The sequence below is a fragment of the Rosa chinensis genome, chromosome 6 (genome assembly GCF_002994745.2).
Source record: "Rosa chinensis cultivar Old Blush chromosome 6, RchiOBHm-V2, whole genome shotgun sequence".
Taxonomy (NCBI): Eukaryota; Viridiplantae; Streptophyta; class Magnoliopsida; order Rosales; family Rosaceae; genus Rosa; species Rosa chinensis.
Genome location: NC_037093.1, coordinates 50,581,047 through 50,606,959, shown reverse-complemented (window position 1 = coordinate 50,606,959; position 25,913 = coordinate 50,581,047). Strand labels below are relative to the sequence as shown.

The window sequence follows — 25,913 nt, the reverse complement described above, 5'->3', positions numbered from 1 at the left end:
ATTCCAGAACTCTCAGTATGGATACCTAACAACCGTGGATACTGGATGTATGTGAAAGCTAATCATGCTTATTATACAGTGGCAGTGTTTTGGAGTTAGCTAGTTGGTTTTGTCATACAAAACTAACTAAGCAGCAACTACGCGAGATTCATGCATCACACAATGTGAACATATACAAAGGAGGAGGAGAAAGTTAGGCCGAGTAATTTTGAATTAATTTACTTAATTATTTTCTTCCAAAGATGATTGTTCTGTTATTCGTTTATATTCTTTTTTGTTTAAGGAGACCTGAAAATATAGAAGTTTATAATGCATTAATATACAAGCTGGGTCAAGAAATGATATCCGCTAGTAAAACTTTTCCGGACTTCCCCTTTCATAATGCAAAATTTGTGTAAAATATGATGTCCCTTGATCCAAACTCAATTAATATAGTTCTATAATCGGATATATTCATTACGTGTTCTTATTCAAATATCATTCATGAAAAAAGTCAGCTAAATAGAATCTAATAGAGTATACGACTAATCTAATATTTCAGATAAAACTGAAATGATAATGATCATTGTTAAATATGGCTAAACCAATAACGTAGGGTACAGTCGAGTTTTATTAGTGACTAAAAGATTGAACTACGCACTTCCATGAATTACGTGATAAGATAAATATGGCATTTATAACACTAGAGCATGCTTATGTGTATTAGAAATATGACAAAGTTAATCTTACGCAATATTAATTTATGCCATGCCTATGTGATAATGCCAACCTCGAGCTAGAATCTTATAGTATCTACTATTTTTTTTTTCCTGCTTCTGATCGAATCAATCGACATTAATTATTAATGGAACAACTTGATGATGAGCTGAGCTAGCAGTGACAGGAAGTGATGTTGACACATACTAGAACGAGCTATGGAATTAAACTACAAATTATCGAAGGATTTGGATCCTCTCTCTTGGCTCAAGATACCTTCCTTTTCTGTCATTCTCATTCTTTACTCTTCAAATATATCCCAAGCATAATACTCCAACTTGTAATATATTACGGAAGTCATGAAAACAACACCAAAAAATGATTAATCACCTTAATTTGCCATGTGTCTCTCTCGACCCAACCTCATGATATGTACTGCTAGCTAGCTGGTGTTTGTTTTGCATGCAATATATATCTTTCATGGGATCTAAATTAGCCGGTCATGAATATAGAAATTTCCAAAAATTGTTGAGTCTCTCTTCAATGTAATATCATACAAAAAAGTAAGCACAAATTGATAAAACAAAAATTGGTTAGTGTATTGGTGACATAGGCAAATTAAGGCTTAAAGTCCAAGGAAAACGACCATAACGAGAGCAAATTTGATTGATATCTCCTTGTTAAGTTCTAATATATATATATATATATATATATGTGTGTCCAAAATAAAGCATCTGACTTTCCACTAGTTATATGAAAAAAAGTTAATCGTGAAGATTCTAAGAAGGGTGCTGGGTACAAGGGCAACTCCAACAATGAAATCTCATTTTAGGGTGCTATCATCATTTTAACACCCACTTGTTGCACTATTTATATAGGACTCAATTCTCATCTCTAACCATGAGATGCTATATGAGGGTGCTATTTTTATTATTTTTGATTAAAATATAGGGGCTGTGACCACTTACCCAATTTCAGCATGAACATTGCCCACTTACTCCACCAAGAGTTTATTAACCCCATTTACCCAATCTAACCTATAGTGACAGTATTGCCCCCTATTAAACTCTATCCTCTCAGACTCCCCTTCTCCTCCTAGACTCTCTCTCTCTCTCTTCCTTCCCCTACCAAGCCGACTCAACGACCACTACAAGCCACGAAGATGCCGAGTCCACCAACCACCATCGGTCTCGAAGATGTGAGTTCACCACCATCTGCGCCGGACGACGAATGGACGTTGATCGATAAGGCGGTCGATTGGGGATGGAGATCTCGGCGTCATGGAGATCTCCGTGATGCAGGAAATCGCTGCTCCCTTCTGGACGAAGACGACAACGATGATGAAGAAGAGAGGCGGCGACGAAAAGCTTCAGAGGTCTCACCGGCGCTGCCTTTGTCGGTGATGTCGTTCTTATCAGCTATTCCGGCGCCTAGGAACTCTGCGACTGGGTCTGTTCGACGGCGTCGGTGTGGATCCGGAGACGTGGGTGATCCGGTATGGTAGTGGAGCTGTCGTGCGTTGCTGGGTTTGCAGGGGCCGCGCGGGGATGGGCTGCTGTGTCAGTGCTCGGTGCAGTAGCAGGTGGTGGACGTGGGGGTAGTGGGCTGTCTTGGATGAGTTGGGTGCCCAAGCGACTGGGTGCCCTTAGCAAATCGATGCTGGAGTTGCCGGAGGAGTGACATTACTCCGGTTGCTGCGTTATTTTTTTTTTTTTAAGAATTGTTGTTCAGTTCTTTTTTTTGGCAAGGAACAGCATTTTTTTTTTGAATGTCTATTGGATTGGAGGCCAATGATCTACTATCTGTTCAACAATGTGAGTAATCTAACATTGCAATGTAACTGTGGGGTTTGTTTGATGGTCTACTGGAGGGCAGTAGACACATTATTGGCCACCAGTAGACTTTGATACGAGGGACAGGGATCACTATAGTGTGGTGTTTTGATAAATTACCTGTTGTTTTCTGTGTATTAAAGTCAAATTATCTGTGAATCTTACAAAATGGTGCATTTTTGGTGGTCTATTGGGGGCAGTAGAGACGTTGGACTTTGTATTGGGGGGCAATAATATGATTACTGGGGGGCAGTAATATGATTATAAATTGATCAATTGTGCCTGTAGTGTATTCATTTTGGTTTTGGGAGTTCATACAATTCACTGGACGGCAATAATATGATTTTTGGAAGGCAATAATATGATTACTGGGGGGCAGTAATATGATTACTGGGGGCAGTAATATGATTACTGGGGGGCAATAATAGCCGGATTCCGGTCATCGGTCGCCGGAATCCGGTTACCGTTCGCCGGAGTCCGGTCACCTGTCGCCGGAGTCCGGTCGCCGGAGACCGCGCCGGCCTCTGGTCACCGGAGCACAGCAAGGTGGAAGGTGACTTCTCTCTCTAAGTGAGAAAGAAGGAGAGGGCAAAAAAGTCTCAAAAAAAAAGAAAAAAGAATTAATTGGGTAAAGGGGAAATAATCCCTTAGAGTGTTTTGGGTAAATGGGGTTAAAAAACAGTTGGTGGAGCAAGTGGGCAATTTTTAGCCTAAAATCGGGTAAATGATCATTTCCCCATAATAAATAATATGAGTATAATATTTATAAATATTATATTAAAATTATGTTTATTTAATTAAATAAGGTAAAAATTTACATTTCAATTTTTATCATAATATAAAAAAATTATTCTTATCTTTTCTGACACAACCATCACCACCGACTGTGATCCTTGGCAAAGAACGACTTCTTCATTGGACGCCCGGACCCAAGGTTTTAAATATCGGTATTTTCATATCTATCGGTACTTTGAAAAAGGGAGATATCGGAAATATCGGGGATACAAGGTACGAAAATATCGTTTTTGAAAAAAGTCAATTTATTAGAAATTTAGAACTACATATAAATACATATGAATGTCAACTTCATCTACATCCAAAAAGAGACTCTAGGCGGTTGAAAAGCAGCTCGCTGGTCTACAAAAATGCAATAATCAGACCAAGAAATATGACCCATATAGTGCGAATTGTAGTGATGAACATGATAGTTATAGATCTCTCTAGAGTTGCCGACTGTTTCCCCTATAAGGAGATAATAAGGATGAACCCAACTGGATGACTGATCATATACTTCTCCACATTGATTATATCCATAAGCATCATAACCAAATTGATTGTTGCCTTCATGAGATTCATTTGAGATCTCACTGCGCTCTGTGCCTAAACTGATAGAGTCAAAACTTAAGGCAATTGAAGAAACATCAAATGGGGTACTTTGATCATCAGTTGCACCTCTAGTCCTCCTCCCATATCAGGTCTTCTCTTGAGCACTATGACCAGCTGTTCTCACTCCGTGGTCTTCATCTTGGGTGGCATGATCAAACTTACCTTCACAGGTAAATTGGAATCCTCTATCCACAAAAGATTATCCATATTCATATCTTTCACCTCCACCACCTGTTCCGCTTCCACCCTCTCCACCATCATCAGAACTATTTGGAGTTGCTGTACCACCCCACGCATCATCACTATCTGAATTATCTTCTGGGTTTTTAACAACTTCTTCAGATAAGACTCTCTCTACGTTGATTCCAGCATTAGTTGCAGTTTCTACAACTTGTGGAAGAGGTCTTCCAGCTTCATCATCGAGGTGTGCAGGCATAATCCAATCATGAAGTGGATCAATGCCATTATCAAGCGGCTCGCTTGCAACATGAAGTAGATCTATATACCTATTCACCTATTCCATTTGATAGTTACTTTAGCATTTGAACTTTTAGCTTCTTTATACTATTCAACTACATACTATACACTCACAGACTACACCGTAGCTTCATTATTCCTCACTTTTTCAAGATGCATAGCTAAAATTTAATACTCCGTACTCTGCACTCTCTTCTCATCATGTCATCCATATATGGTTCCTTGACTTCCTTTTGCAATGTCATTTGGCCTCATTTGAATAATTGAACCTTTATGGCTTTATCTTCTTTCTATTATTCAACAACAGAGTTACAAACTACATACAGAGTTACAGACATAGTCATAGACTACATAGTACCAAATCTCTCCTCACACAAATTTGCATTTAGACTTTTAGAGAATTACTTCTCATCCAAAATCGCCTTGTGGGTATTTCTCCGGGGTAAAGATTCGCCTTGAGGAGATTTTTTTTCCTCACCTAGATTCGCCTTGAGGGGATTTTCTACTCACCTAGATTCACCTTGAAGGGATTTCTCCTCACTCAGATAGTCAGATTTGCCTTTAGGAGATCTCTCTTCACACAGATTTTCATTTAGAGAATTACCAATTTTTTTTAATTTTTATCTCAAATTTTACAGATATTTCTTCACTTTATCGGGGATATATCGCAAATATCTGATATATCGGGGATATTTGACGATGTCGGAGAAATTTCGCAGAAACGGTAAAAGATAAGATATTTACCACCCTAGATATATCGGTCCGTCGAAAAAAGGAGATATCGGGGGATATATCGGAAATATCGCAGAGATTTAAATCCTTTTGGACCCATATTTTTTCAAGAGCAAAAAGTTTTAGAACAACAATATGGGTGAATAAGTGAAAAATTTTGAAGGAGATGAAGGATGTTTGGTGTGAAATTAAGAAAAAATGGGTTGATATTTATAGAGTTTTCTAAAATTTACTGTTCCAAAGGGTCGATTTTTTCCTTTAATTTTCTGGTAATTTTTTAAAAAAATTTGGATAAAATTGAAATTAATAAGTCTAGATTTAAAAGGAGCCGTTATATTTTTTTTCCGCTCAAATATGAGCCGTCAGATTCAAAATATATCTATTGCTGCTAAAAACAAAAAAAGGGCAGCATCAGAACCGTCCATATAAAATGGACGGATCATAGCCGTCCAAACATAACTGTTGTAAACTCACTGTGGTCAGCAGGGGACATGTATGTCAGGCGGGGCCCACCACAGCAGTCCAAATTCATGGATGTCTTCTCTCTCCAGCGCATTATGGCCCGTGCACGTCGTCCTTTTCATCCAGCCCAGCGAATCCTCTTCAACCTCTCTATCCGGCGCATTTCGTTATGAGTTGGGCTGACCTAGCCAACATGTGTGGCCCCAATCACTGTAGCCCAGTCCTGGTTCTTCTAAAAAAGTCACATATATTATAGGGCTAAATACTAGTTACTACCCTGTGGTTTATGTTTAAAATCAATTCAATCTCTGGACTTCTAATTTCATCAAAAATACCCCTGCACTTTCAATTTTGATCTAATAGGTCAAATTCGTTAATATTCTGTTATGAGTTCAAGTTATAGTTGGATTATTTGTTAAAAAACTATTTATTTTATAGTAGGACTCACTCCTAAATTGACTATGCAGGCCACCTTGACACCACATCATAAAACATAGGCTATATATGAGCCACATTAACAAGTTAAATAACTTCAATTATTGGAAAACTAACAAATTGGACCTATTATATCAAAATTCAAAGTGCATGGATGTTTTTGATGAAATTAGAAGTTCAGGGACTGAATTGATTTTGGACCCAAAGTACAGGGCAGTAATCAGTATTTAGCCCTATATTATATATCGGACTTGATTTGAGTCCAAGTTCTATAATTCCAAGACCAAGTTCCCCAAAAACCCATTGTTGGAGATGTTTGTTTGAATCTCAAATCTGGTATTGTTGGAGTTGTCCTAAGCATTGCCCTAGCCTTTGTCTGGTAGAATCAATATATATGTACAACAAAGATAAGCTTTGCTGCCTTATAAGAAGCTATACGTACGGTTCACTCAAACTAACTAATATCTTTGCTAGGTTGCTGTATATTCAATTTCACAAGCTTCGATATTGATATAGGGCACACGTATTCATGCCAAATAAAGATATAGAGTTTTAGATTATTCATTCAGGACTCTATTCTGTCGTTGCCCAAATAATGTTTCCTACTTTACTATTAATGAACTGACATCCCACGCGTTCAAAAAAAAAGATACAGGTTACAAGCTAGTGATGCTGTTCAAACACAAGAAAACCAGTTAAAACCACCATTCTAACGTTCAAAGACTAATATTTGTCCAGCACTGGAATGATCAAAATCATGACCCACAAAATGAAATTCGGTAGCTAGGCGAAATGATATTATGACGGACAAAATTCATTGTCCAGCATCACAGATAAAAAATACTACTAAACCAATACTTGGTTCAAAACTTGCTGGTCTCGAAGATGGGGACAATAGTAGAAAACTGAAAAAGCATAACATCGTGACCGTTATTTCTTTCATATATGATATTGTGAATAAGCTCATTACACGAAGTTCTTAAGGCATCTTCACACTGCGAAAACTACACCCACAATATATATTTACTGATTCATTGTTTCTCATGCATATATAGGATCCGTTGGATCCGTTGGTACATACGATCGAGTTTCATATGATTCGACTTTTGAGTAAATCGTGATCTCAAAAATAAGCCATATATATGGAAGGTTTCAATTCGCATCTATATGCATGAAGAAGATTTTTGAACCCTTAGGTTTCATACTTTCATATGCATTTTTTATCACAACGTCTTAGCGACTTAATTCCAAGCTGAGCAAGTAGGCATCGAGGAGACTCTTAATTTTATCAGCTCAAAAATAGAGACTATTTGAGGCATCCTTAAGATCTTGAGCTGAAGTTTTGCTAGGCAAAGTTTCCACGGCAAAGTCTCCCTTAGATTCCCTCGCGTCTGCATTATAAACATAGTACTTGGAAACCAGGAGAAAGAAGAGCAAGTTGAGAAAGCTCAGGCTAGCCAAGAACAGATAGTAGTAGTCTAGATGAGAGATGTTTAGGTTATCCAAAATCCAACCCCTTTTGGCATGTTTCTTGGTGAAGTCTGCAACTGTTGATAGAAGAAAACTACTAAGGAAACTCCCAATTCCCAAGCTAGTAGTGAAGTACGAGGTTCCCAAGCTCTTCATGCCATGTGGTGCTTGGTCATAGAAAAACTCTATCTTTGCAACTTCCACAAAGGTGTCAGCAATCCCAGCCAAAGCAAACTGAGGAAAGAGAATGAAAATTGTGAGAGGAACTGTGTCCCTTTTCCCAAACAGTTTATTTTCTTGTATAACACTTAGCCTTCGTCTTTCAGCGAAGAAAGCTGTCATCAAGATGATGATGTGCAACACAAGGCCAATGCCTAGTCTCTGCAGCAGTGTGATCCCTCTAGGGTTCTTCGTATATTTCCGCACCACCGGAACAAAGTAGCGATCGTAGAGCACAAGGCTTATCAGCATGAAGATTGTTACAAATGCTGAGAGACATGCTGGAGGAATATCAAAATGTGGTCCAATGCTTCTATCTAGTGTAATTCCTTGTTTGACAAAGAGAGTTCCTCCTTGAGCTAACATCATGCTTGGTAAAAATGTTGCAATCAAAATTGGAACCATTTTGATCATTTGCTTGGTTTCTTCGACTTGGGTCACTGGACATAGTATCCATGGTGAGGTTGGTCCACTCTTTACAGCTGCTTTGTCAAGAAACCTGCCGCGGGATTCAGTGCTAGTTTGATTAGTTACAGAAGGGCAAAAGAAAGTTGGTCAAAAATAAAACAATAAAACTATAATTTTGACCACACTTCTGAACTGTATTAGTATAAAAAAAATAAAAAAATTGCATTTGCCGGTTATATTTAACTTTTCCCTCACAAGTCACAACATGCATGCAGAACCCATTGTATGCAGTGAAAACTTACATATATGTAGTAAGAGGGATACCATGTATAATTTGTAGATAGAAAAATATTTGGAATTAGAATTTTAGGGTCATGGGGATTTACCGTAATGAAGGGGAGTGATCAATTCTGAATTTCTCGGAGTTTGTGTACTCTTCCAAGCTCAGCTCATGAAGCTCCTTTGGGTCATCTGGGACAGGAACCCTCCACTTCCTTATAAACGCCACAAGCACATGAGCTATCCTACTGAAGGGACTCTCTGAAGGCAATTTGTGCCTATAAAACCTAGTACCCACCAAAAACACCAAAATGGAAAGTGCAAGGCCAATTGTTGGAAGTCCATAGCCAAGTGCCCACCCCACATTGTCTTGAATGTAAATCAAGATGGTGTTTGAGAAAAGTGTGCCAAAGAAAATGCTGAACATCCACCAGTTGAAGAAGGAGAGTTTTTGGATCCTCTCTTTAGGCTCAAACTCATCAAATTGGTCTGCACCCATGGTTGAGATGTTTGGCTTGGTACCACCAGTTCCGAGTGCAATGATGTACAATCCACAGTAGAATATGCCCACTTGGAATGGGGAGGCTCTTCTCTCACAATCTTCAAGTTTAATTCCGTGGTCGCATGATGGTGGTCTTAGGGCAGGGAGTGACACTGCTAGCGTCAATAAGGACATTCCCTAAATGATAACGAAGCGGTGATTACAATAATAGGGTATACGTCCAATTAATCTATTGTATATATGATTATACAGATGTAGTTTACAAGAATAACATAGGTTAATGTTGGATCTCACTAACGTTAAAAAGTTCGTTAAATTTCAATATGAGATCTATCCGCTACATTTTTTACATTTTTTAAATATAGTATCTCTAGCTATAACCAGCAACTTACTCAAGAATAACCTCCAGAAATTGCATAAACCATTTTAACATATCGTACTTGAATCTCCTTCATTCTTCTTTCTTTATGAATTAAGGTTGTTAAGCTTATTTTCTAGAAATTCAATCTAGATCATAAAATAATATAAACTCTCATGACATGATTTGAATGATGTTTTTATTAAAAGGTTTATCTGTTAAATCTCATTGAATGAGCTCCACCAAGAATATGTCCAATATATTGTGTAAACTAGAAATTTGCAAAATTCCTTAACAGATCCAAACTGGCTAAGGCATACGTCAGATTGAAAACAAGCTAGTTTCATAAAACCTCCGTCAAACAGTACTAGCTAGTTTCAATACGTGGTCTAGAATAATCTCATCTTTTGGACACCATTGAAGTGCGAGTGTTAAGAGGCAGCAAGGAGTGCATGCATGCATGAGCTTTTCATATTTTTATGTTGTCTAGATATATATGAATTACAAAGGCTTGCGACGTATGATTAAACTACTAGCATCTGGAAAGACATTGTTACAAGAACTCTTTGGGTGGGGGGGGGGGGGGGGGTGTCCATGGAAGGCCAACTTTGAAAGAACAAATTCATGAAGGTCTACGAAGATGAAGATACTATTTGCATAGATCGTTATGTTATATAACTTATATGTGCAAACAAACACATAATTGTTTGATGAGATTGATGAATACCACAAGATATATGGCGGAGGCAATGACAAAAGTCCAGTATCGGCCGAGATGAGCATCTGCAATATAAGCTCCCAAAAGGGGTGTCATCCACACCGTCCCAACCCAGTTTGTGACGTTATTTGAAGAGGTCACTGTGCCTTCGTGCAGCTTCGTTGTCATATACACCACCAGGTTTGATGCAATTCCATAATATGCCATCCTCTCAAACACCTCATACCCTACACATCCATGTATACATATTCCGTTAAACATCATAATAATAATATCATTTACGCTTGAGATCGAACTTTAATTTAATATTATAATATATATACACACTGAGATAGGGTTGGAATTGATCAGAGGAGATGGCGCATTACGTACCTACAATGAAGGAACAAGCTCTCCATCTGCCAGTGTTTGATCTGAAAACGGGTCTCCCCTGGAGGTCCACAGTCCCATCTTGTGTGTAGTCCTCTCTTCCATATGAAGCCCCTTTCTCCTCTACCTTTTCCATATCACTATAGCAATAAGGAAACAGATCGAATAGTATTTCTATTAGCTACCTAGCTAGGGCGTTGAAACTCATGTGATCAACTGCCTCGTAGAGCTTTTTATAAAGCTTTGGAAGTACTACAGGTTAAGTTAGTTAACCAAGAACCTTTCAACTTTAACTCCAATATTGTAGACATTCCTTTTAGTTTCTTGCTCACTTGCTTTTTATGGATGACTTGATATATGTGAATATTGTTATATATTCTATATAAGTGTGTCGAATATTGTTATCATATATTTGATCTATAAGCAACAAGAAAATATCGCATTGTTGAGGCTACGTAAGTGCCCTCTCTTTTGTGCTCTAATGATCTTTCATATAAGAATCATTCTTGCGAAACCAAAATTAACAAAACCGAAACTTGTTTAGCTATTTAATTATAATTATAATGATCGATTATTTGACCGAAACTTGTTTAGCTATTTACTTATTGAGAATATATGTGGTCTATTGGTTTCCTCATAGTCAAATAAGTAAAGAGTTTCTACTTAAAAAGTACTGTTATTTATGCAAATGATGCTCGAACAAATTCTCGAGACGTACTGCATTTTTTTTATCCCTTTTGTTCTTCCTATATAAATATACAATCTTCTATTATGTTAGCAAAGGTTATGTCAAAAAGCCGACCTCTAGGTTCCCTTTTGGCCTTTTGTTATCTACCATCATTTCCTGATGAGTACGTAGGGTTGATATATACAACACTAGTTAATAAGGGAGCAGTGATAAAGTGAAGTTGACACGTACCTCTGCTAGAACAAGCTATGAACTACAAATTCTTGAACGTTTCTCTTATTGGCTCAACATGTCCCCTTGTCAATCTCATATATTCTTTTGGAAAAGAAGATCCTAAGCTTGACAATACGCCACAACAACTTGCAATGAGAAAGTTAAGAAGGAAGAAAAGGTCATCACCTTTGCCATGTTTATATAACGGACTTGATTACATAATCTATAACTCGAAACATCTCATGTCACTGTATACTGTTGGTGCTTGATTTTTATGGAATAATATTTTAATTTATGGAATCTAAGTTAGCCGGTCATGGATATGAAAGTACCAAACGAAATAGAAAGCATAATCTCAGGTTCCTAGCTCTGAGTAAATTGTCACCGCCTTTTCTATGCGGCAACATAACCTATGTCAAGATTAATGAATAAATTTTAAAAGCTCAATGAAAGTACACAAGTTTTCAAAACTTATAATCTTTTGGTTCTTGAAGACGGGTTCCTTTCCTATGAGGATCAAAACTCCGAAGATAGATCGAGTTGAGCGCTCTTTGGGATCTTAATTAGTTCTCCCTGGCAGTAGGTACATCAGCAGGTAAAAAGAAAATTTCGACGTTCACTTTGAATTGGAGGACGATACGAGTAGGGTGGATGAAAGCCTAACTTTGAACCAGGTGAATCTCTTCTACCATGCATCACATTGAATGTTCTGGATTATTACAATAGGGATGGGCTGCCAATCACGAGACACCATGCATGTAAGCAAATTAATTATAAAAACCACATGCCGCAAATACTCCTTGTGATATCAGTAGCTTTTGAATCGTGATAAATGCATTTTTATTTGGTATGAGGGGCTCTTCCTTTGGCAGCTTCCAAAAACATTCCGCTTTGGTGCATGAATATTTTATTTTTTGGTATAAATTGAAAGGTCGTTTTTGGAAGCTGCCAAAGGAAGAGCCCCTCATATCTAAAATTGGGGTGAATGAATATTTTATTTTTTTGACATAGCGGAATGTTTTTTTTTTTTTTTTAGATCGGGTAGTTAGCAGTTAGTAACTCACACACCCTGACACCCATGTAGTGATATCCCAGCGCTAGGACACCTGCACTGACATTGCGGCAAAAGCCAGACTAATCCACTAGTTAGCAGTTAGTAACTCACACACCCATGTAGTGGTATCCCAGCGCTAGGACACATGCACCGACATTGCGGCGAAAGCAGGCAAAGCCGCTGCACCGCAGACGCACGAACCCAAAGGGTCTCTCAAATCTGCTGGCCATGGGATGAAGTTGGGATTCGAACGCTAGACCTAGGGATTTCAGACTAGGCCGTTCGACCAACACACCACACCACACCACACCACGTGGTTGACATAGCAGAATGTTAGTAATCTTTCCCTCCAACTACCTTTTGTATTTATTGCTCGCCACGTGTATTCGATCAAGACATAAAACTCATCTTTTATTGTATTGAAAAACAAATCACTTCTTCCTTGTTTGCCCTTCTATTGAATTCCTAGATTCTTCTTCTTCTTCTTCTTTTTTTTTTGGGTCAGATTTGAGTTTTCTAGTCTTTTTTTTCGATGGTTTTTTTATCTTCTGAGTTTCTGATCTTTTCTGGGCTCATATTTTTCGTAGAAGTTTTTTTTTTCCTGTACTGCTGAGCCTCTTCCCCAATCTTGTTATGCTTCTCCATTGAATAAACCAATTTTCCATCTCTAATCAAATCCCAAATCTTCACTCAATCTACTCAAACTGTTGCAATTAGCACCCCCAAATAGCTAGAACATCACGTCCTCGATCGGCCATCACAACGGAAAGAGGTGGAGGAAGCTACATCGGGTAACGAGATGGTGGAGATCGGGGAGAAGTGCTTTTTGGGGTTGTAGAGGGTGAGAGAGGCGGAGTCGTGGGGGAGAAAGAGTGAGGTTCGGTGGGTGAGAAGGTGAAGGAGGTTATGGAGGAGATGAGGTTTGGGATTTGCTTTGTTTTGAAGGAAGACCAGTACTTGGATTATGGGGTTTGTTTTTGGGTTCGGGGTTTGGATTTTAGTGGAAAGTCTTGGAGATTTGGGGTTATGCCATTGAAGATTTGAAGGTTCTCAAATTGGGTTGTGTCTTGCAAACCCAGTAAGAAGAAGAGATAGAGACTTGGAGAACTATCCAGTTCCACACAGATTTAGAAAAGAAAAGAAAAGAAAAACTAGATGAATGTGAGACAATTGAAGAGTTCTAATGTTATTGAAAAAAAAAAAAACTGAAGAGTTTTAATAGGAATGTAAGTAAATAAGGGTATAAGGGAATTAAAAAGTTGTCTTTTGAGTCCGTTAATTATTTAACTTTTTTGTCTTAGTGAATTACATGTGGCGAACAATGAATGAGAAAGGTAGAAATGAAAAGGTTAGAGGGGAAGGTTGCTAGCATTCATCTTTAGCATAAATTGAAAGCTCTTTTTTGGAAGTTGTCAAAGGAAGAGCCGCTCATATCTCTACAAGTTGATTCTTTATACTAAGGCTGTCAATTCTGACACGACCAGATAATACGACTCGAAACCCGCAAAAAATAAAGCTGGTTGAACTCGCACGATTAAAAAGCGGGTCGGCCGTGGGTTAACCAGTCATGACCCATTTAATAAATGGGTTGGCCATAGGTCAACCCGCCAACATGAAGTGAACCCGTTTAACCTGATTATGTTATATTTCTTTTTGAAATTTTGGATGTTGTGATATTTGATCATAGGATTAGACAATTTGAAATATTTTGCTTTATAATAATTGGATTTAATTATTTATGAATTATATATAATTATTTATATTATTCGTCTTGTGGAGTTTTTAGTGAATTTAATCAATTTGTGCATTTTTTTTTAGTTAAATGGGTTGCATTATTAACCCTTAAATGATCATTTTGTCTAACATAACATGACCTTTTTATTAAATGGATTAAGCGGGTTGTTGGAAATGGGTAACCCGTTTAATAAATAAGTTGGGTTTGGGTTTAAATTTTTGACACGATTATTAAATAGGTTGAGTTTGAGTTTGTATTTTGCGATACGACAAGTATCTTGACCCGACACGAACCCAACCCGACACGACCCATTAACAGCCCTACTTTCTACTTCAGTAATTGGCCATAGAAAATGAAGAGGCGATGTTCATATATAGAACCTTTGGCTTCCTCGGCCAGTCTCTCACGTAGTGCCACTGTTTCAGTAATTGGGGACATGCTAGCTAGGAAGTTGATCGTTTAGCACTCGTTAGAATTATATTGTATTCAAATGTTTTTTTGTTGTTGAAATTTCACTTTTCTTGTGCTACCTAGATTATGATTTTTAGCATTTTTATACAAAATTTATTGGGTCAGTGATATTGTGACACTTAATTTAACCAAGGTTTGATCACTTATACCCAAGAGAAACTACCATGCAAACACTGTGCGTGGCTTAACATTCTTGGTTTGGCCTTGGCTTTTCTGTTACTCAGAGAGTGTCCACCAGCCATCAGCGATTGACCCAGAAAAGCATGAATCAATCTAAAATGCAGATCCCCAAATTCAAGGGATGAAGGACAAGCCAAGATAAAAGAGGATAAAATCAACCAAGTAATCAAACCGATTGAAGAATCTCGAATCTTAGACGGGAAATTGCCCAAAACCACATGAAGAAGCAGAGCGAGTTTTTCAATATGGAAATGAAGTCATCGTTGGCCTTGGCTAAAGATTGTCCGAGTGAGATTTTCTCTCCATTTGTAAACGAAGAATTGGGTGAAATAAAATCTTCTCTTTTTTCCGATTGAAGGGCAGTGAAGTGGTGGTAGGTCACAGTAAAGTAGCGGCAATTGCTGAAATGGATTTCACTAGGTCTTGTGGCGTTCACAGTGACAGTGAATTGTTACGAACTGAACAAATTTCTTCTATGCAATTTTCGGTCGTGTGAGTGAAGAACAGAAGAGAGAGAAAGGGAAGACAAAGAGTAGGGAAATAAAAGGAAAACTTGTGGACCATTAGATCTAAGTTTGGACATGTGTCATAATCTGTAGAAAGCTCAGGAAGCTCAGGTAGTTAGGGAGCTCAGGAGAGGATCCTCTCCCATCTTGGATACTTAATCAAAATCAAAAACTAAGTATGGCAAGACGTAGAGCACAACGAGATGATCATTTTTCATACCTCATGCACCATCGATTTCGTCTAGAGTTAGGCTCCATTTCTTCGTCTCCTGACATCGAATGAATAAACCAAGGCCACGGTTCGTCCCATGTCGTCGAGACGGTTCAAACGCCACCGGTTCGTCAACTTGAGGTGGCCAAAATCAAAAGCAAGGATCGGGTCGGGTCGCGGTGTCACATGCCTAGAAATCGGGTCATACGGTCTAGTTCCTCCTTGACCCTTTGATCTAGCTCTAGGGTATTTATATCCTAAAAATTTGATTCAAATTGATGGCTCCAATCAAGCGGTGAAGAAATGAAAGGTCAAGATAACTTAAAATCTTTTTTTTTTTTTTTTATAATAATTTTCTCTAATTATGAAACTTTCAAAAATCGTAATAAATAGCTCGGGTGTTAGAAAAATTCCCTAAAAGTTCTCATGGACTCGTCGTATCTCATACCCAACACACCAAATTCACAAAATTTTAAAATACCTAAAATTAATATCTCTTAGTCGATACATTTTCCAAAATGATTATCATTACTATTTAGTTACATTATATCTTTCACATTTATATATTATATCTTTCACATTTATAATAAATTAATTAATAAAAAATAGAATGAACAATATCCCACCCTAGAGATCTGATCCAATGGGTGGAAACAAACATAAAAAAAGTAGCGAACAATATTCTGCTCTAGAGACCCATAGCCCCAAAAACCATACTCCGACACAACGGGTGGACATGCTCTTAGTGGAAGAATTTCTCTTTTTAGCTAAAGGACAGAAGGAAAATACCTTTTTTTGTAGAGAGATCATAGTTATGGGAAACAATTGAGTTAAGATTAATGCTTTTGTTATCATGTCAAAAATAGTACCTAGAATCCAGATATAAAATCGAGTATCATTTTTTTTTTTTTACTATTGGAGGAGAATCGAACCTATGGCCTGCAGCTAGCTTAATCCTACCTAATTCCCCACCACCTAGGGTAAACCGAGGGTTAGTTATAAAGGGTTTCATTTACAAGAATTGACATAAAGTTATCGGGATCAAATTTATGGGAATTCATTTCATCTTGACTAAAAAGCAAGGAATTAACGTAAGCTTTCATCAAGCTCGGATCAACTAAGATCTGTCTTCACATCTTTACATGAAGCTAGCCGTATATCTTTTGCAAATCAAGCTTCCACAGCTATCTTGGCTTCCGAGATGTCAACATTATAAGCAAAAGACTTTGCAACAACCAAAAATAATAAGAAATTAAGAAATACCAAACCAGCCAACAATGCATAGTAGTAGTCTAAGCGTGATACATTCAAATTGTCCAAGACCCAACCTTTGTGGCCATCTGTCTTGGTCATATCAGAAACTGTTTTCAGAAGAAAACTACTGAGGAAACTCCCAACTGCATAGCTGCTAGTATAATATGATGTCCCCATGCTCTTCATGCCTTGTGGTGCTTGGTCGTAGAAGAACTCTATCTTTGCAACTTCCAGAAACGCATCAGCCACACCCATAAGAGCAAACTGAGGCAGCAGAATAAATATTGTGAGGGGAACTTTCTCTCCTTTGCCAACAATGCCGTTTTCCCTTGCGACGAGAAGTCGTTTTTTCTCAACCAAGCAAGCAAGGACCATGATTACGATCTGCACCACATACCCTATTCCCATTCTTTGGAGCAATGTGATTCCCCTAGGGTTTTGGGTGTAAGTCCGTAGTGTTGGAACCAAGTAGCGGTCATAGATTGCGAGGGTTACTAGGACGAAAATGGTTACGAAGGCTCCGAAAGATGCAGGGGGGATTTTGAAATGGGGACCCATGGAAGCATCTAGAGTGGTGCCCTGCTTTATGAAAAGGGTGTGGGTTTGAGCTATGATAATGGAAGGAATGAATGTGGTGAGTAAAACTGGAATCATCTTCATCATTTGCTTGGTTTCTTCTACTTGGGTCACCGGACAAAGAGTCCATGGTGTACTTGGCCTGGTACTTTTTACTGCAGCTCTGTCAAGGAATCTGCAGGCCGGAGATGGAATAAATAAGGCCAACGAATTAATCTAAAATGCAGAACCATGATGTATATAATAGGCCGGATTGAGAAAAAAAAATATAAGCTTATGTTTTCGGTGCTGATTTATCGATATTGCGTTTACATCTAAACAACAAAAACTAGTGCCTTAGAAACAAAGAGGAGATCTTCCAATCCCTTATATCTCACTTCAGTTATGAGTTCCTTTAATGGGGAAGAGAGATTCGAATTTGGGATCTCATTCGCCAAAGAGATCAAAGAGAAATACCACAAGATCACAGGCTACTTGGATTTGTGGCTTTAATGCCCTATTAGATCTAAACTACTCATGTCCTATGTTTATTACAATACAGAAATGAAGTACCTTAATGAGGAGGTGTGGTCAATTCTGTGTTTCATTTTGTCTGCATGTTCATCCAAGCTTGGTTGATCATGAAGCTCTTTGGGGTCATTTGGGATATTCACTTTCCACTTCCTAACAGCTGCAACCAGTACCTGAGCAACCCTTGTTAGAGGACTCCCTGAAGGCATTTTGTGCCTGTAAAATGGGGTACCAACCAAGAACACCAACACTGAGATCACAAGCCCTATTGTTGGGAGCCCATAGCCAAGCGACCAACCGACGTTGTCTTGTATGTACACCAAGAAAGTGTAAGAAAAGAAGTTACCAAAGGCTATGCAAAACATCCACCAATTAAAGAAGGAGAGCTTCTGATGCTTCTCCTTTGGCTCAAAACTGTCAAATTGGTCTGCCCCCATGGTTGAGATATTGGGTTTTGTTCCACCAATTCCAACCGCTATCATGTACAATGCACAATAGAAAATCCCTACTTGGAATGGCGAAGCTCTTAATGTGCAGTCCTCGTCCTTGATTCCAGGGCCGCAAGATGGTGGTCTCAGAGCTGGCACTGATACTGCTAGGGTTAGTAGTGACATTCCCTGAATATGCAATTGCAAAGGTATAAATTAAACATTATTTATTAGACGTACGTTGGACATTTTATGTCATCGAGTTGTCAATTGCAATGACAATTTGAATCAATAATTATCAAAGTTGGGTTTTGTTTTCACTAGAAATATTTAAGGTGGCATATATCTTCGTTCAATGTATGTTTTGCATTGGTAATTTCGGCTATATAACATACCAGATACGGAGATACCTAACAAGATAACATCCATTACCTGCATAGGAGTACCAAGATTTTTGTTCATGCAGTTAAATATTCTGAAAGGGAAGAGCAACAAGGAACTGAATATTTTACCATTATATAAATGGCTGATGCAGAAACAAAGGTCCAATATCGGCCAAGATATGTATCTGCAACATAAGCGCCTAATATCGGTGTGAGAGATAGGGTACCAGTCCAGTTGGTGACATTGTTTGAAGATTTTACAGTGCCTTCATGGAGCTTCCTTGCCAAATACACCACTAGGTTTGCTGAAATCCCATGATTTGCCATCCTCTCAAATATTTCATACCCTACATTAACATAGCATAAACATGTTTCTTTAACTAGCTAGCTAGCTAGCTAGCTTCATCATTCTTCTTCATAGCAATTTTGGGCTTTTACAGAACTATTCAAGTTCTTCCAAGTATGGGTACACCATGGGAGACTCATTCTTCAAATCGAGAAATTAGGAAGGTAAGTACGTACCTACAAGGAAGGAGCAAGCTCTCCATCTCCCAGTCTTTGATCTTGTAATAGGTCTACCTTTGAGGTCTGTAGTCCCATCTTCTGTGTAATCTAGTAATCCAGCAGTCTCAAGGCATTTCTTCTCTACTTTTGCCATAATTTTGGAGCTAGGTAGCTATAGCCGGAGAGCGAAAAGTCACTTAAGTCTAGCGAGTTGGAATTCAATATTACATATATATAAACTTTTACAATGATTAGGTCAGATAAACAAATTAACTAAGGATGTCCTTTCAACTTCTTAAACTCATTCCATGGCCGATTAGTGAGGGGAATGACAATGACCAGTATAGAAGATGTTAATAATTTGGAAGTAATATTTACCAACTCTTTTTTTTTATATTTATTAAAGAGGATCAAGTGATTTCACTCCTACCCTCATGGTGACTTGAACCCAGGACCTTGATCTTAGGTAGTGGGTGCTCTAACCACTGAGCTAACACCAAATTGTCAATAATATTTACCAACTTGTATAACCGTATATAGATAAATCTCCTTTGTTTGTCCTCATTTGTTTTACTTATTTTGGCTAAAGGTTACTATTGTTAGGTTTATGACTATTGATGATGTTGCAAACGTGCAATCACAAATCTACTCAGGGATTCCATTCAGAATTACACAAAGGGATGTGATCACTTTTAGAACGAATAACAGGATCCTTTTTTTATTTTCTTTCTTATCTCCAAAGTTTCACATCCAAAGAAATTCGAAGCTACATGTCAAAGGCATGCTTAGCTACATAATGTGACACGGCCGGTTTTACACCAGAAGAAGATAATTACAGAAAACTTTGATCAGTTGAGAAGCAATGTCGTCTATAAGATGCGCGCGTATGATCACACTGCAGATCGCTACGTTTGCATAATTAATCCTTATTACATTAGAAGTATATTAATCTTTTCCTGATAACAGATTGAGCACTTTTCTGTGCGACTATATTAGTTAAGTTTAGTTGTCTTATTAGTACTGTCGAAATAAATTGAAGAACAGAAGTTGTCACTACATATTTCACGGTGCAAAAACCTTATTCAAACCAGTGCAATGCATGCAATTGAGTCAACAGAAATAGGAGTTTCCACCAAAATAATTGGTGGGAACATTGTCATTGAAAGAAGGATGACCTGTTTGCAATCTAGTTGGTCCATTTATATGAAAATATCCCAATATAACTGTTTATAACGTCTATATAACTCTGGAAAGTGACGGAGAAAATAACAATATATTGCAATAGCTCTGTTTAACAAAATAACATTTGGTGAGCCTTCATTGTCTCCAATAATTGTAATACAATCTGTTTATATAGTCAAAGCTCAACGTCGCACAAGTGCAAAATGATGGTGAAAACGGCTATTCACAGACCACGTTGAAGAACAGGGACACCCAACCAGTATGGAGTCAAGTAGCAATAAGAGACCAAAATCATCATGATATGAAATGATTGGAATATGCCACACTGAGATCGAAATGGGAGGGAGAAAAGTTGAACTATACGTCGCTAGCACTCAGACGATGCTTCAAACTAAACCACTATGGCTTCGTCTTCCTGGGTGGGAAACACAGTGGTTGTGAAGATTTCAGGCACAGTAGTGTAGTATGTGGGTTGATAATGTAGTTTGAGGGAAACAGCTAATCAAAGCCTATAGCTTCTCTTCTCCTTTCAAAATGCTTGAGCATGAATGGAATATCAATGGTACAGGACCGCAACTACACTTAACAGGACCGGCCAAATGCCATTGACATGATCGAACTAGTAATCAACCTGATGTTTACCGATCAAGTGCTAGCAGACATATGCAACATTTGAAGCATAAAGGAAACAATAGGGCAACCAAGAAAATACATTTTCAGGCATTTTGAATCAAAAGTGGGACTTTCCTAAAAAGGTAGCAACATACAGTAGATAAATCAAAAGAACTATAGCTACTCCATCAACATTCCGAACCCAAGTAGGCAATCAAATGCACTGCACAACCCCACTTGAATATCAAGTTCGAGCATCATATACTATTTATAAAATTATGCATTCCAAGTGTTCCCAAATTAGAATATGGAATCACTCCTGCACAGAAGGTGCAAATCCAGAAACCTCAAACAAAAATGTCAGGTCAATTAGTTATGCCCCATATGCAGTGATTAAGCACAATAGCCTGTATATCGTACATATTTCCAAGTGCCTCACTAGGTGTCCCCATCTCTCTTCCATCACTAGAATCGCAACATCCCAGTTGCTCGAAAGGATAAAGCATAAACTCCAAGCAATAGTCCAGATAGCAACATCAAAAACTGCCAACACACTGCAACTATCATTATTACCAACAATGATAAATACATTCAATAAGCATGAAGAATCCAGACAGTAACATCAAACTTCTAACACAGTAACTGAATGACATTAATGCAGCACCAACAATAAACTATCATCATTATCCACAATGATAAGTTGAATAGAAGTATCTAGTGAAAACAGCAAAGAGGGCAGAGGGTGAAGTAGAATGAGGATGAGGGTAGCTTCAAAATTAGCAAGCACACACACAGTCTAAGCAAGCTAATATTAAATTCTACAATTTTAAAGACATTTACTAAAAAATAATACTGCTAGAATGTAATGGTCGTGATTTCTAGCAAAACTACTTCTGCCAACTACCACCAAGAATCAAGCGATCCAACCAGCCCAAAGATTCATTGTCAACTCTTCTCATGCATAAGCTGTCAGACTGGGGAAAAGATCGTATGTGTAAGGATTCCTGTGAAAGAAATTTTAAATCGGTTGGAGCTCTGCTGTTAAGTCTGCCTGGACTGAGAACTACCATAACCACCGCTGGCTTGTGAAGGGTCTGCTCTCCATGATGCATTAGAGTATCCTGCATTTCCATTTGTGTCGCCATACACACTTCCCATGTAGCCACCTCGCGTTCCTTGTTGGTCTCCACCACCACTGTTGCTAGTTGGGGTACTTCCACCACGTCCACCAGAAGTCCCATACACACCAGGATAAGAACCGTAACTTCCTCCATAATTGCCATACCCGTAACCTTGATTTCCATAACCAGAAACCCCACTAGGGGATTGACCTCTGGGAGCAGAAGGAGCACTTCCACCTGGAGCAGCCCAAGAAGCTGCAGCCCCATAGCCTGAAGCACCATAGCCAGAGGGACTTTGGCTGCTCCAAGCATTTTTCAAGGCACCGGGTGCCCCACCAACATAACCAGCATTAGGAGCATTTGGATTTCCATATGATCCTGCAGGGCCACCAAAACCAGAATTGGCACTTCCATAACCACCAACACCGTAACTTCCATAACCTCCATAACCAACACCAGTATTCCCACTGTAACCATAACCTGCGGCGCCATAACCAGAATATGGAGGGAAACCACCTGCCGTAGACTGAGGCTGCATATATCTATTGCCATCCATTCGGCCATCAAACGCATTGGAACTGGCACCAGAGGCACTATAACCTTGATAGCCCCCACCACGACCTCCACCGCCAGGGTTTGCATCTTTGGGAAGCGCTCGTTTTACTTCTACAAGTTTACCATTCAACTCATGGAAGTTCTTTTGTAGTACTCTATCAACTGCATCTTCAGTGTCAAATGTAATGAAACCAAATCCTCGAGGTCGTTGAGTATTCTGGTCATACATTATTACTACATCAGTAACACTGCCGTACTCCTCAAAGAATTGACGAAATCCGTCTTCTGTCAGTGTGGAAGGCAATCCTCCAACAAATATTTTCTTGGTCTTAAAATTTCCTCCACCTCCAGAGCTTCTAGTGGCGTTAAAATTTCCAGTTCTATTGGATGTTTGCTGTTCTTCTCTTGATAAAGCCTTCTTTGCTTCCACCTGCATAGTCAAAGTGGAACCTTTAAACAGTTGAAGAGACAAACCGGTGTTTGTTTATTCAAGACAAAGTACTAAAGTAGAGATATATGAAAGTAGCATGTGTTTATTTTTACGGAGAAAGAACCCAAGAAAATGCAAGCGATTGATCAATGTCATATGACAAACAAATGTCTCGTACATAAATAAACTCAAATAAACATATATAAATTTGCAAAACAAGTACTTTCTCTAACTAGCTACAAGGAAATCCTCACACAGAAACTGAAGGTTCAAATGTTGAATTTGGAAAGTCTTACATCTACAATGTGCATATTAAAAGATTTCCAAGAAATACACCAACAGACATTAGTGTGGTAAACTGGTGTGTTTACGCATCATACTATTCACGAAGTGCATCAACAGACACATTGGGATTAAGGGGTCAAGTTTTTGAATATTCAAGAGCTGATTACGCCATTTCCCTGAAGCACCCTATGTGTATTGATTACTGATCAACTAAAAGATCAAGAATCTGTTACTAAAGACAATAACACAACCCTGTAAACCAAAATACTCCTTGCACGAAATCAATGCAATGAAAACATTCCTTCATTCTATCTCTAAAGAACTTGATTTGCATCAGTCAGAGACCAGTACAAACCCAGTAATCATATAACTGCAACCACTCCACCAAAGCATCATCCAATCGAAATCGGCCGAAGCTACGACGATAAACAAACGATATTTCAACCAAACGAATCTATCTTTCCCTTAATTCTGTAGTTCCTCAGTCACCAGATGCGAAATGCAAGCACACTCAAACACAGCTCCTCACCAAAATTAACATCCAACATAGCCAAGCCCATAGCACAGAACACTAACACAAGCTCTCAAAAAAAGCAATAATCAAAATCAAAACCAGGACAAAGAAGCAGTAAGCAAGTAGGCGACGAGGCAATGCAGATGAAATAGAGAGAGAGAGAGAGAGGACTGACCGCTCGGCCGTCGATGGTGTGCTTTTCGTTGAGGACCCTGTCGAGGACGGCAGGATCAGAGAAGACGACGAAGCCGAAGCCGCGGGGGCGGCCGGTGGTCTTGTCGCGCATGATGACGGACTGGCTGACGTCACCGTACTGGTTGAAGTATTCGGTGAGCTTCTCCTCGGTGGTGTCCCAGGCTAGTCCGCCTATGAAGAGCTTGCTCTCGTCGGAGTCCATGGTGCCTCACTCTCTCTCTCTCTCTCTGCGGGGAGTGCACACACCTCTGAGAATGAGAGCGAGGAAGAGAGAGAGGAGGAGGAGGGAAGGGCTAGAGCCTAGGGTTTGTTTGAAAACGACACCGAATTGGGCACGTGGGAAGGGAATATAGCTATGGGGATGCTCAGATTGTTTCGTAGAATTAAACGTGTTTGCTGAGAGTGACCGGCACGGGGTGGTGGCGCAGTTGGCTAGCGCGTAGGTCTCATAGCTAAAGAAATTTTGTGAGTGATCCTGAGGTCGAGAGTTCGAGCCTTTCTCACCCCAACCAATTTTTTTTCCATTTTTAGCCAAAACTCATTAATACATCTCCATCTCTTTCCTCATGTACTCGGTTCATTTTTTTTATCGTCTTCTGCGGCTGCTTGTTCTCTCTTCATCGAACTCCATCTCTCTTCACCGTCATAAATATATATATATTTTTAAAGATCCCGTATAAAGGACAAGAACCTAAATAAAAAATTTAGCTTCACTATAGTCGTCATATTCTGAATTGGGTAACAATCACCCATGTGAAGATTTAAATTTTGCCACCATCATAACATCACCACCTAGCTCAGATACTCATTCAATTTAGCCAAAGAGCATCATCTTTAATTTCCATCAACATCTCCCACACCAACAAGGTTCATCCATTACCATCAAGGAATGTTCAAGGAGATCTTTAGGGAGGAGTTTTCCATCACTAGCCATAGCTTTGGGGCTCATTTACATGCCCTGCTAGTTTAGTTAATCTCTCCCTAAACTCTCTACTTCTTTTGATGTCTGTAAATTTGATGCTAGTTTGTATGGTCATCAAGTGAATTGCCTCCATTTTTGCAACTCTTAATCTAAACTCGTTTGTAAGGATGCAAATTTGATGATTTCATTTGAAGTTCACTATGCACCACTTTTTACACTCTTAAGATCAATCGAGTAGTGACTGGCATCCTAGGAAGTTTTGATTATCAGGCAATGGAGTATTGATTTCAAAAGAGTCGCTGAAAATGATTCAGGTGCAGTGTAATTGGACATCAGATTCCATTAGACTTATATAGATTAAGGAGTACACAAGTGATTCAAAACCACAATAAATCAATGCGTGTAAACTGGAACATAGAGAACAAAGAATTTGCTCTAGATCTCAGCTCTCTAGTTACTTTTCCCCTCTCCCAGCTAGTTATTCTTCGATTTCTAAAAGAAATTATTAGTGATAAAGTGGGGATGAGAACTTGGGAAAAATGGGGAGAGCAATGAGGCAGCAAGCAAACAATGAAAGATAGGCAGAGGGTACTCGGCTAATAGAAGTCCGAAGATATAAGACAATGATAACCACATAGACTCCAAATTTGCTTACAATAGTAGATTTTTAGGGTTGCAAACATAATAGCAATTATGATAACATGCTTGTTATTCTTGGATTATCAACTAACGGGGTCTAAATTATTCGTCAGGTCTCGGGTGAGGGCGGCAACTCTTTTCTCCTGAGCATAGAAACTTTGGCTGAACATCTCATCACCTTTCTCCTTCTTCTTGCGCTCAGATTCCCTTATCCCTTCCACAGTACGTATCACCTTTTGCCTGCGTTCAGCTTCTTCCATTTTTGCTCTCTCAGAGGTTTCAACACCCGCATATACATGTGTGTGTGTTGTCAGTTCAAATTGCATCAATTTCAAACCATGAACATAACATATGATCCACAATTTCACCCAAAAAATAAACATATGATCCATAATTCATTCA

The 25,913-nt window shown here is 38.7% G+C and overlaps 3 protein-coding genes and 1 non-coding gene across 5 annotated transcripts; 1 reads left to right on the top strand and 3 right to left on the bottom strand.

Annotated features, from left to right (window-relative positions):
- Positions 1-7,080: 7,080 nt before the first annotated feature.
- LOC112173769 (protein NRT1/ PTR FAMILY 5.2) lies at positions 7,081-10,508 on the bottom strand. Its single transcript, XM_024311452.2, has 4 exons — positions 10,347-10,508; positions 9,984-10,201; positions 8,504-9,075; positions 7,081-8,208 (listed from the first exon to the last, which is right to left on the bottom strand). The coding sequence occupies exons 1-4, from the start codon at positions 10,477-10,479 to the stop codon at positions 7,314-7,316; spliced, it is 1,818 nt and encodes a 605-aa protein (XP_024167220.1). The 5' UTR covers positions 10,480-10,508; the 3' UTR covers positions 7,081-7,313.
- A 5,948-nt stretch (positions 10,509-16,456) lies between these two features.
- LOC112171942 (protein NRT1/ PTR FAMILY 5.2) lies at positions 16,457-21,331 on the bottom strand. Of its 2 annotated transcripts, XM_024309065.2 has the most exons (5): positions 21,271-21,331; positions 19,075-19,228; positions 18,682-18,899; positions 17,784-18,358; positions 16,457-17,406 (listed from the first exon to the last, which is right to left on the bottom strand). In XM_024309065.2, exons 2-5 carry the CDS (start codon positions 19,208-19,210, stop codon positions 16,572-16,574), a joined length of 1,764 nt encoding a protein of 587 aa, XP_024164833.1. In that variant the 5' UTR covers positions 19,211-19,228; positions 21,271-21,331; the 3' UTR covers positions 16,457-16,571. The 2 variants fall into 2 exon arrangements, with proteins under 2 accessions (XP_024164833.1, XP_040364600.1); XM_040508666.1 differs by lacking the exon at positions 21,271-21,331 and having other exon boundaries at positions 18,682-18,936; positions 19,075-19,196.
- A 175-nt stretch (positions 21,332-21,506) lies between these two features.
- On the bottom strand, positions 21,507-24,306 carry LOC112171943 (heterogeneous nuclear ribonucleoprotein 1). Its single transcript, XM_024309066.2, has 2 exons — positions 23,931-24,306; positions 21,507-22,956 (listed from the first exon to the last, which is right to left on the bottom strand). Exons 1-2 carry the CDS (start codon positions 24,150-24,152, stop codon positions 21,892-21,894), a joined length of 1,287 nt encoding a protein of 428 aa, XP_024164834.1. The 5' UTR covers positions 24,153-24,306; the 3' UTR covers positions 21,507-21,891.
- Positions 24,307-24,363: 57 nt separating this feature from the next.
- Positions 24,364-24,458, top strand: TRNAM-CAU. Its single transcript has 2 exons — positions 24,364-24,401; positions 24,423-24,458. It is a non-coding gene; the product is annotated as a tRNA-Met (tRNA).
- The last annotated feature ends 1,455 nt before the right edge of the window (positions 24,459-25,913 follow it).